Source organism: Balaenoptera musculus, chromosome 9, assembly GCF_009873245.2.
Source record: "Balaenoptera musculus isolate JJ_BM4_2016_0621 chromosome 9, mBalMus1.pri.v3, whole genome shotgun sequence".
NCBI lineage: Eukaryota > Metazoa > Chordata > Mammalia > Artiodactyla > Balaenopteridae > Balaenoptera > Balaenoptera musculus.
The window spans coordinates 70,435,253-70,447,440 of NC_045793.1; the positions used below are offsets into that span (position 1 = coordinate 70,435,253).

The 12,188-nt window shown below is 35.4% G+C and overlaps 1 protein-coding gene across 4 annotated transcripts in view; it reads right to left on the reverse strand.

Moving 5' to 3' along the window:
- Positions 1–12,188, reverse strand: part of CRPPA (CDP-L-ribitol pyrophosphorylase A) — a 391,837-nt gene that overhangs the window by 263,761 nt on the left and 115,888 nt on the right. For all 4 annotated transcript variants that reach the window (XM_036863587.1, XM_036863588.1, XM_036863589.1 and 1 more), the window contains exon 5: positions 11,032–11,077. In XM_036863587.1, coding sequence (XP_036719482.1) covers positions 11,032–11,077 — 46 coding nt within the window. The remainder of the gene's footprint in view (positions 1–11,031; positions 11,078–12,188) is intronic.

Here is a 12,188-nt window from a genome sequence, read left to right on the forward strand (position 1 = left end):
GGGATTTCAATATTCATATTTAACCTTTTAGAGTCTACGTGAAATATTTTACCACAGCAAGTAAAATGTAGAAACCTAACCATGGTATTATAGGCCCCTTTACCTTACTGTTTTTATGTTGCACTTAGTTACCTACAACATTGCAGCTGTCTCATACATAGAAAAACTCATCAGAAAATATTACCTTTGCTTTCAACCTATAAATAGTTTAAAAATGTAAAGAGAATTATGAGTCTATTCTACTTATTGATTCTGTTGCTCTTGCTTAATTCCTGATGTTCCTAGATTCCTTCTGGCATCACCTCCTTTGTATGAAAGGCTCTGTTTAGATATTCTTTTAGAGTACATCTTTTGGCAACAAAATTATCTTCTTTTTCCTTTACCTGTAATTGTTTTTATTTTATCTTTATTCCTGAAGGGTAATTTTTCTTTTTTTTTTTGCTGGATATAGAATACTGAGTTAATAATATTCGTTTTTAGCACTTTAAAAATCGTATTCTACTGTCTTCTGGTTCCCATGTTTTCTAATGAGAAATTTATAGTCATTCAAATTATCGTTCCTTTATAAGCAATGCATCATTTCTCTCTGGTTAATTTCAGGATTTTTGTCTTAGTTTTCAGCAGTTTGCTTATGAAGTAAGTATCTGGATATGGACATCTTTGGGGTTATCATGGTGCAATTACCTGAGCTTCTTGAATCTGCAGTTTTATGTCTTTTATCAAATTTGGGAAGTTTTTATTCATAGTTTCTTCAAATGTTTTTTTCTGTACTGCACTTTTTCCTCTGCTTCTGGGATTCAGATGACCTGCTGCATTCCCATAGATGCTGAGTACTGTTAATTTTTTTCCCCATTTCTTTTCATTCTGTAGTTCAGAATGAAAAACTTCCAATGATATATTTTTAACTTCAGTGGCACTCTGCCATCTCCATTCTGTTATTAAGCCCATCCAATAAGTTTTTTATTTTGGTTATCTTCTTTTTTTCAGTTTTAAGATTTTTGTTTGGTTCTTCTTTATTTTCTCTATGCCTTTGCTGAGACTTTTCATCTTTCAAGAGCATTTTCCCTTACTTGTTGCAGCATTTTTATAATCAGTGCTTTAAAGTATTTTTCAGAAAATTCCAACATCTGTGCCATCTCAGCATGGGTAACTATTAATTGTCCTTTCCCGTGTGAGTTTAGATTTTCCTGACTCTTTGCATGTTAACTGACCTCAGATCATATCCTGTACATTTGAGTAATATCCTCTCTCACCTCCAACCTCTCCCTGTACATTCCACTTCATTAGTGCATCCCTTTTCATTACTCTTACCAGAAAGCTGGGATCCTATTTATCCCATTTTGCACACATTTCCCATGACTGCACCTGTGTCCAAAGCTAAGCAACAGGAGAAATTAAGAACAGCAACAGTGGTCATCCCACCTCTTAGAATCATAGCAACTCTGACTGAAGAGGAATGTTCACTTCTCTCAGAATTTTAGGCTTCTCTGGGCCCCCACTGATGCCATTGTCAATACCACTATTGCCACATGATTGCTTGGGAATTAAAGCACTGAGTCACAGAAAAGAAAAAAGGGGAGATATCTTCACTTTCTGAACATTAGGAAATTCCTTTCCTGCTTCTCTGATCAGAATTAAGGGGCTTTTCTTGGAGGTCTGTCAACTCCAATGCCCACTTCTGGACATTGGACCCAGGGCTGCATTGGATCCAGGTCAGGACATAACAGAGCCTGACATAATTCACTGCCAGTTAGGTAGTACTTCAAATTTGGGTCTTACTCATTAATCCACCTGTACTATTTACTTTGAAGCCTCAAACAGCTGTTCTATGTATTCTGTCCATATAGATTCATTCGCTAGGAGAAACAGAGTGGAGTGAGCTTGCTCCATCTTACCCAGAACCAGAACTCTGCCTGTGTCTTTTTACATATGAACAAGTGTGATAAAAATATATGCCTAAATAAACATAAAAGAGCTCATTTAATAAATATGTCTGTAAGTTTCTAAGTGAAAATAAAACATTACAGTGTAGTTTAATTGGCAGCATTTTTCTTTTCTCAATGGTATAAAAATAATATTGCTTCTTACAAGCAGTGGCACCTTAGAGTCAATGAAACGTGGTAGAAATGAAGTACCTGGTTACATGCCTCCCATGACTCCCTAGTCACATAACAAGACCACGTTGTGGTTGACAGCTGCTTATCTAACAATGCTGTCCGCCTCATGCCAAAAGAGCAGAGACCATCTAAACCTTTAAACTTCAAAAGCAAAGTCACACTGTCTCTCATTTGCATACTTAATCAGGCAAGAGTTAAGAATACTCTTCAACAGAACCCTAAATCAGATGCTTAGAGACTTAGAAAGCAACATAAAAGTCTCAGCTGGTTCACTAGGTCACAATATACTAGAGAAGACAACACTCTCAATACCAAAACCAATTAAGCATTAACTGAAGCCCATAAGGATATAAAATAGAGACAACAACTCAGAAGGTCAGCTGTCCTCTTGCGCAGGACCCTTCAATGCTACAGCTACATACTATTAACTCCAAGTGGAAGAAGGAGAAAAGACATGGAGGTCCTTCCAACAGAGGACGCTCCTCTGCCTCTGCTGATCTCTCTGCTCTCCCAGGAGTTGACAGTAGCAGAGAAGAACATTAACACAATTCCAACCATCTACCCCGGAGGTGCATCAAAGCACTCCTAGCATAGATATCCAGAATGCCCAAGTTTTCAATGTATCACAGTTTCATCTGCCAAACTCTTTTGAAATTCTCCCAAGTTTCAATCTAGTTGTAAGTACAATGGAATTCCTTCAGAGCTCTCATTCCCCCAGTTTAACGTGCTTCGCAACCTAGAACTTAGCCACCTTTGGTTAGGATATACAGTTTAACAGAATATATTCATACATAATGTGTTTTCCTAAGTGTTTAATTCCAGTGTTATTCTAACTAAAGTCCTATATAGGAGGCATAATGTATAATCTCAAAGTTAACAAATGAGGTCAAAATCTAATTTATAATATACTCATCTTTTAGAAATTCCTCTAATTGTCCTTGAATGTTAGAACTCTTGGTATACATAAAATATCCGGTCTTACTTGAAGGGTTAGAAAACAGATGCAATTTGGAATCTTCATTTAATTTCACAAAACAGTAATACGTAAAATCTCTAATATGCACAGCTTCCTCTTTACCGTGTGATAAACCCACTGACACATTAACAAGGAGCAAGAAATACCTAGACACATCCTTCCATCAATTAATCATGAATAGGGACACATGAGTGCTCAGGATGGTGTTTGTATTTTACAAAAAAATTTTCAAACACAGTGGTGAAGAGAGAAGTAAACCTAAATACTAGATTAGTTCTAGAAGCAAGTAGGCAAAAAATCCAAAAGTCAGTTTTCCATTTTCTTAGAAACATCTGACACGATGAATTCCATCAGGCCTCATCCACTATATTGACCTCTTGAGCCAAAATTTTTGTGTTCATAGGTAAGTAAGAAACAACTATATCAAATCCAGAAATAGTCATTTCCAAAAGATGTCAAGTCCTAATCCATTCAAAGTGGGGGCAGTCATCTTCTATTCTCCTGTTCAGTTCATTGAATCAAAAGCCAATCTTAGAGTCTATTTTCTGTCTCACATGAACAATTTTAAAGGAGTCAAACAGAATCACCACTGTTGAGCACTGAAATCCCCATCTCAGTTTCATCTGTAGTAAGATGCCTAAGGTTTCTCTGAACACCGATCTAAAGGAAGCTCTTAGAACAGTAAGGGCAGCAGGCCGTCAAGCAAAGAAAAGCAGTCAACAAGCCATGACTACAGGACAAGTGGACAACAGGGGTAGTAACTAGAGATTTGAGAAAGAAATACAGACCCACATTAAAAGGTCAAAGTGGTCTGTAAGTTGGCTTTCTTCTCAACTGTACATGTTTTACCTGGAGGACATCAGGAAGGCAGATTTTTTTTTAAGATGTTTTATATCAGATCTTAACCACATTTTTAAATGAGTCACTGAATACCAAATGAAGTTTCCTACCTTGCAACTGAAAATAAGCAGACATGTGACATCTTGTCTCCTGCACGTGTTTTTACGTGTAAGGATATTACTGTTTTCCAAGAAAACGATGCAAAACTTTTTTTTTCTTTTCAAAGTATATATTCTTTCTTAGTTAAGAGAAATAAATTTGAAGGAAATGCAATTTTCTAAGGCTAGTGACTCATCAGGATATTTATAAAATGTATTGTATTATTACTTAAAGCACAAGTGTCATGTTTGCATTTTTGTTGTTTTTTTCCTAACTACATCAGAGTTAAGCCGAACTGGCTGGCTTTTGTCTGTTATTAAGTCTTATTTAGCTAGTTACTTAATACCTCACGGTGACCTTAGAAGTTTTTGAACATGACAGATTTACTTGCTTATGCTTGAATTAGCATTTCACTAATGACAAATTAAGGAAATTATAAAGTTAAACAAAAAAGTGAACTCCACTTTCTCTAATCTTGACCCGAATATTTAACTTCCTAATTTACATTTTTTTTTCCAGTAAGAGTCCAAGGAAAACAAATTGCTATTAAATCATATTGCAGCCTTCCTGTTCTCACTAATTAAAGCTTGACGCAAATGTCGATACGAGTCACGTAAGCTACAATGGCAGTACTATTCAAGAGAGTGAAGAACAAAAAGTGTAGTATTTACAAACAAGTTATGGTATTAATGTGAAAATTTGGAAAATGAAGTATCATCATCAATAGCCAGACACATCAAAAATTACAGTTTCCATGTAAATCTTAGCTTTGCATTATCCAAAAAGCACGGTTAATAATAAAATGGCATCATCACTGGATATTTAGCAAGAAAAATCTGATGAGGACATACCACAGATGTAGAAAACTGATTTAAAGTTTCTCATCTTTTCAATTTGAGAAGATTTGAAAAGGCTATGCACTTAAAATGCCATGATTTTAAGTGAAGATATTAAAGGATCACTAAAAAACAAAGGTATTCGTTTCTCCATATGCGTAAAATACACACTATAACACCATGAATCTTCCTAAATCTCAAGAAAACTGAATCAGTTTTATCCACATGTGATTTGATTTTATTCCTTTCAGTCAGAGACAACTTAAAAGTATATTCAGCTATTTTCAATGTATAAGCAGAAAAGAATTCAATTGCTTGCCTACTGATTTAATTCCTTTAAAAAATTGTATGAAACATAAAAAAGCAGGCATATGGGGATTTATAGCTTGACTGTGCATAAATACTTGACACTGAAAGATATCACCTGTATCAATGATGTTGAAAATAAAAATCTATTTTCAGAATAAAGTCTAAAGTTGTGAACCAATAGGCGATACTGTATTTCCGAGAAATCAATTTCCTTTAAAATAAAGTTCTTAGCAAATGGAAAACATTACATAATGACTGGGGAAAGACATGAATTTTTATATGAACATTAACTATTTTAAGTAATATTAACTAAAGCCAGTTAAAAATGAAATGATTATCAATGTTACCTATTTTTTCCATTTTTATATAAACCACCATGAGGCTTTTTTACAGTACTAGCTTACTTGGGTTTGTACAATCATAACCAGGAGAGAACAAAATACAATTATTTTTAAAACACTCCAGTCAGAAAATTTTAAATATTAAAATATGTGATCAAAGATGATGGTAGAAAATAAATGCAATGTTTTATTTAGAAATCCCTTAGGGGCTTTCCATCTTAGAAAATTTTAGCACACAGTATTGATCCTTTTGCCATGATATGGTCAGCATAGTAAATCAAGTGTGGGTTTGGGACTGTTTGCATGGTACATGTAAATCTAGATAAAGTATGTTACTGCTGTAACCATTTTAATAGTTTGCATAGGTCTGAGCATGCAGAGCAGGCTTGGGTGGGCTCAACCAGCTTGTGTGACAAAAGTACAGTACCTCTTTGTTAAGTGGCTCTTCACAAACCTGTCAGTCAAGCCAGAGTCTTGCTGCACCAATTAACCACACTACTCCCTAGAAAAGTTTATGTTTTAAATTTCACGCACAGAAGCCTAAAAGAGTTAAACATTAAAGAACAATGAATGAATCCAATTCTCTACCTCAGAAAAAGGAGTATTAAAAATGCTTTGTTTTACATAAGAGTAAATTTGTGATTCACTGTACATTTTTGAAAGTTGTGTGTGTGAAAGACTGTAAAAGAAATCTAAGAGTACTACTTATATACATGTTTCCTATTATTGAACAGTTCACTATAAATGGAAATCCACATAAATATACTGACAGTAAAATAAATTAAGCTTAAAAATAAAACTTATCTAACAACATAAAATAAAAGTCAGATTTTGAGACTTGCTATAAACCATAATTTGAGGATTTGAGCATCAAAAGCTTGCCTGAAGTTAGTTACATCAAAATTCCCCTACTAAAGAGATGGACTTGAACATAAATTAAGAAGGACCAAAATATACATGCTGTTCCAGTGACAAGTCAATCTGGGAATATGAAATGCTCTTACAAGTTTTGACATTTATCCTAGAAATATTTTATAGAGTTTGAAAAACACTTAGTAAACAAGAAAATAGTTACATCAGAATATAATACGTTGACCAGCAATAATTGGTATTTAAGTAAAAAAAGCAGCACAGGAAAGACAACTTACAGAATACTAAGCACTCATATCACAGAGAAAAAAAGTTCCATTCTAGAAGAGGAAAAACTGTTATGGCTCAGTGATGAATGTTAAACTACCAGAATTTAAAAATGAAAGAAACAGTACCCAAACCATCATTTTGAAACTATTATTCTGATTTCGAATTTTAATATTTATTCTTTCTCTAGTCTTGTCTAGAAATCTGCTGTTTCAATATTATCTGCTTTTCCCACACTCCCACACTCTCTAGAATACTACTGTGTGCTTAGCACAGCACTAGGAGATAACATCTTCAGCATCAATCGTGTGATCATTCTTCCCAGCTGAAGACACGGTTTTAACCCAACAGAACCTGAACTGGGCAGGCTAGATTTTACAAGCCATTTGCTGTACCCACCAAAGAGAGAGACTGAATCCAATATCCACTTTAGTGGTCAATGTGAGTAGGGACATGACTCAGAAGTACAAAGTGGCCACATCCCAGAATAGAGTCAGGCTTAAGGTGAAGGGAGAAGGGGATTAAATTGTGGATCCTGTTCTTACTATGTGACCTAGAGGAAAGTACTTAATCTCACTAAGTTTCAGTTTTCCCACTTGCAAAATTAGGAGCAGTAATATCTATGTTAAGAGCATTATACAGAACAAATGAAATAACATATAAAGTACCTGGCATGAGTGCCATATGCTCCAAGTCCTGGTTCTAAACCTTGACAAAAGTGCATACATTCAAATATTATATCATCTCTATTTTAAAAAAGAAAAAAGATAGATATATACACTGGAGCTCAATATGCATGTGCTGGAAGCAGGTAGAGAGGTAAGGTGGGAGGGAAAGGCCATCTATTCCCATAATTTATGTTCCTTACATTCTAAAGAAAAAATACCAATAAATTTGGTTCAACTCAATGTCAGAGGAGAGAAAAAAGAATAGACATTCTTTCCACCTTCACTGAATCAAATCTAAAAGAGGGTCACACCAAGCTACAGTCAATGCTGAAATCCAAAAAGTTCTTAAACGTTTTAAAAATTGTTTTCATATATAAATTTGATGGCAAACGCATAGCACAGGGAGATCAGCTCGGTGCTTTGTGACCACCTAGAGGGGTGGGGTAGGGGGGGTAGGGAGGGTGGGAGGGAGGGAGACGCAAGAGGGAAGAGATATGGGGAAGTATGTATATGTATAGCTGATTCACTTTGTTATAAAGCAGAAACTAACACACCATTGTAAAGCAATTATACTCCAATAAAGACATTAAAAAAAAAATTTGATGGCAAAATGAGTCCTAAACTTGAACTGGCTAGGGGCTTTATAGTCATTCCAAATACTGAGCATAAATATTCATGTACTGTAAGTTTCATTATGTGGTAAGGTCCCAAATCCCACTGGTAATGTGATATAATGTACGACATACAGCAGTAGCTTCTGAAAATACATAGTAATCAAAATTCCTAAACACATGTAGCCCAAGAATTTCAGAGAAGGGAATCTGAACAATCTCTGCTTAAGGAAAAAAGGGAGAACAGCTGTATAAAGAGGTAAACTGACTAAGGCAGAAAAATTTATAGTTAAGAATTAATTTTCTATCCTTCTTAAATTAGTATTTGCTTAGGACCCTTGAATATCCTATAATACAGAAACAACCACACTACTTACATCATTGAGTTCTTGGAGAAGCAAGAGATAATCTATATAAAATGCTTTAAACAATGCCTGGCACAAAGTAAGTACCCAGTAAATGCTGTGTCATACAAGTGCCTAGAAAAATACTTTGAACATTTGCATGGAAAACGCAAACAGGTGACTAGATAGCTCAGATAGTTAGCCTGCTATATACCATACTCTATTTTAGAATTTTATTTTTAAAAATCTAAGAGTTTTCCTTTTCCTGTGCCCAGAATTGTTTCTACTATGAGGTCTCAGAGACAGTATTAGTTCAAGTCATGGAGGCAGGTAGCAATCCCAGTTGAGCCAACAAACATTTGAAACTGACAGCGTGGAAAGACTTGAAGCTCTAAATACGATAAAAGATATTATTTAGGAAAAAAAAATCAACTATTCAAGACTGGAGAGTAGCCTAGAAGAATGCTTCTGGAAATTAATGTACAAACCAATGAGCCAGAGTTTTTGTTAAACCGCAGATTCTGACTTCATGTGTCAGGGCCAGACATTCTGTGTTCAAGTTCTCTGGTAATCCCAACACTACTGGTCTAGAAACCCAAACAGAGTAGAAAGGCACCACAGCAGTGGTCCTCACAGGGTATGAGCAACATCAGAGTCTCTTGGGAAGTTATTAGAAATGCAAATCTGAAAGAACGTAAGGAGACTCTTCTCTAAATCAGCTGTTGACAACCAGACCGGTTACTTTCCCTAAGAATAAAAGTAGAACACTTTTTAAATACTTGACAAGGAGCATACTAGAACATGTTACCTAAACAAAACAATTTCTCTCTGCAAACAATTTCCAAAACTAAAGTCCCCTGCAATTATACTTAAAATGTAGGCTTTTAGGGGCTTCCCTGGTGGCGCAGTGGTTGAGAATCTGCCTGCCAATGCAGGGGACACGGGTTCGAGCCCTGTTCTGGGAAGATCCCACATGCCACAGAGAAACTGGGCCCGTGAGCCACAACTACTGAGCCTGCGCGTCTGGAGCCTGTGCTCCGCAACAAGAGAGGCCGCGATGGTGAGAGGCCTGTGCACCGCGATGAAGAGTGGCCCCCGCTCGCCGCAACTAGAGAAAGCCCTCGCACAGAAACGAAGACCCAACACAGCCATAAATTAATTAATTAATTAATTAATTAAAATGTTAAAAAAAAAAAACTGTAGGCTTTTACATGATAAGAAGCCTGCTCTTGATAATACATAGGCAAAGTATTGAGATACGTAGCATCCTCACTTGAACCACTTACCAACTTTTCACAAAATGGCTCACTTCCATTTTACGTAGGTCATAGAGATATGAGTTTATAAAGAAACCAGACTGAGTTTTATATTTCCTTGTGCTGAGAATATAGCGAACTACAACATGGTTTAGGCAACTTCTCCAGAGTAATGTTTATACATAGCCTGGCTCATATATAAATATATGTCAACATTTTGATTTATAGCTATAGATGATCTGTTTACATACACAGATACACAAATTAAAGTACATTAATGGTTTGAAACACAATATTCTTGAAGGACAAAAAACATGAGGATAAACTACAAATACAGAATGTTATGAACAAAGAAAAGATTTCAGTCTTCTGAATGTGAAGCCAATTGATTGTTAAATAGGCTTTCCATAAAATAAAATAAAAACTGTTGCCCTCACAATTCCCATTCAGTATTTCTTTCAACTTCAGTCAACATCTGAATTTACAAGGTCACTTCTCAGCCGCTATCTGAGTACATCGTTCTGTCCTTAACATATTTTTGAAGGAGTAAATTACAAATAGATTGTAAAGCACCACACTTGCTTAGGCACTGGGGGTGGATCCCTCTGATTTTGGCTAGGACCATGTATACATACAACAGTGGTGATGTCAGGAGACATTTGATGGTCACAGCAGGGGAGGGGAGGGGAGGGGAGGGAGGGAAGAGTGCTTCTGGCATCTAGTGAGTAGAGGCCAGGCAACTTTTAGGATGTTGCCTGTCAAAACAGTCCCCAGAACAAAGAATTACCTGGCCTAAGATGCCAATAGTGCCAAGGTTAAGAAACTGATTTGAACTGTGGAGGCTGCAAAAGTACAGAATGAATGTCCCTTGTGCATCATCATTACATTTCTAGCACGGTGTCAAGCACAGTAATAAATATTTGTTGATTATGAAATAAACTACTTCTGTGTAGCTGAGATCTTAGAGTCAGAGATGAAAAGAATGAGAAAGGGGTTATTACATATATAATACCTAAAATTACAAACCAAAATTGCAGTCATTGTCAGAACTAAAAGGAATTAAAAATCATTAAGCCCAATTTCTCTATTTCAGAAAATTTTTTTTCTCATGCAAAACATGCTGTCTAATATACTGATATGGCAGTGTTGGGAGGGGGTAGACAGTCCTCTGAATAAATAAAAACAAAATATAATATATTTACAAATTAGAATATCAGTTTTCACTTCAAATAGTGTCAATGTCACCTACGTTTCTCAAATTAATAAAGTATTTCCTTTATAAAAGCTAAAACCAATGTTATATAAATCATAATAAGTGATATTTCAAAGCAGGAAACAAAATAAGTGTAATTATTTTTCAAAAAAACAACTCACAGACCTCCGTGGCCTACAGCATTTATACTTCTGAGAATTCTGGGCTTTAAAATGTCATGAGAAATTCTCAACTGGCTTACATTTTTGAAACATAGGAACTGACAGTCATAAGGCCAAACATACCCTTAATAATCGATTCAGCTGCATACAGATCTCGTTTGTAGGTCACCTAGAGGACAGATAAACTTCATTAGACTTAACAGAGTAGGAAGGAATGTGAAAGCAATAAAATTATGCCCCCAAGGAAATTCTTGATTTTGGAGAAACTATAAACACATAATACTGACAATTTTTAAATTATAACAACATCAGTTTATTCAGAAAAAATATATATTGTTTCTACAAATGGTTGAAGATTTGTTTTTAAATCTTTAAGTAAATTGAGACGTTATGTGGCAGTGGTTACCAAAGTCTTATTAATATAAGTATTATATCAAATAAAATGTGGTAGCATTTAAATAAAAGTATTAGAATTATTGTTTAATAGTAGGTTTTATGTTGGAAGGAAAAAAGGAAAAGTATATATTAAAAAAATTACCAAATTGCATTTTCAGTTGAAATGAGATAATTCTGAAAGACCAATTCACATTGAGGGTCTTCATTCTGAATTGAGTTTATCTGTATACATCCAGATAAGGTTCACCTTTTTAAGATTTTTATTAATACATAACTGACAGAAAGAGCCTGGAGGGTACCACCATGTATATAAGAACAATCATGATCTTTGCTTAAGAACATACAGCCTCCTTGCAATAACCTATTCCTTGTAATATACCCTGCATGGTCCTACAGCAGATAGTTCCCAGACTACATCCAGTGAGCTCAGGTACAGAACATGTCAAGTGCATGGCACTGCAGAATCCCTTTTCCTACATCACAGAACTGAAGAACATAGTAAATAATCAAATATATTAATAAGTACTATATGGTCTTAGGAGCTTATCATTCACGTGTTCAGATGATTATGATGCAAATGGTCTAAAAACCCACTTTGAGAAATACTCACTAATTAATACCCTTCCATGTCTATAATTTGGACTATTTTCCTCCAGATTATATCCTAACTAAACTTGTACAGAAACTTTGTTCAGCTAAGTGGCTCAGGGCACTTCTACCCAAAATAGGTTTCCCTGCTATGCCTGTATCCTGGCAGGTAACCCTGGTCCAAAACTATACCTTACAATCCAGAACTAATGTAGCAGCTAACTTGTAAGACAGATGGAAATTTCCTCAAGCACTCAACCAATCTATTAAAATCAAATATGACATTGTTAAATTAT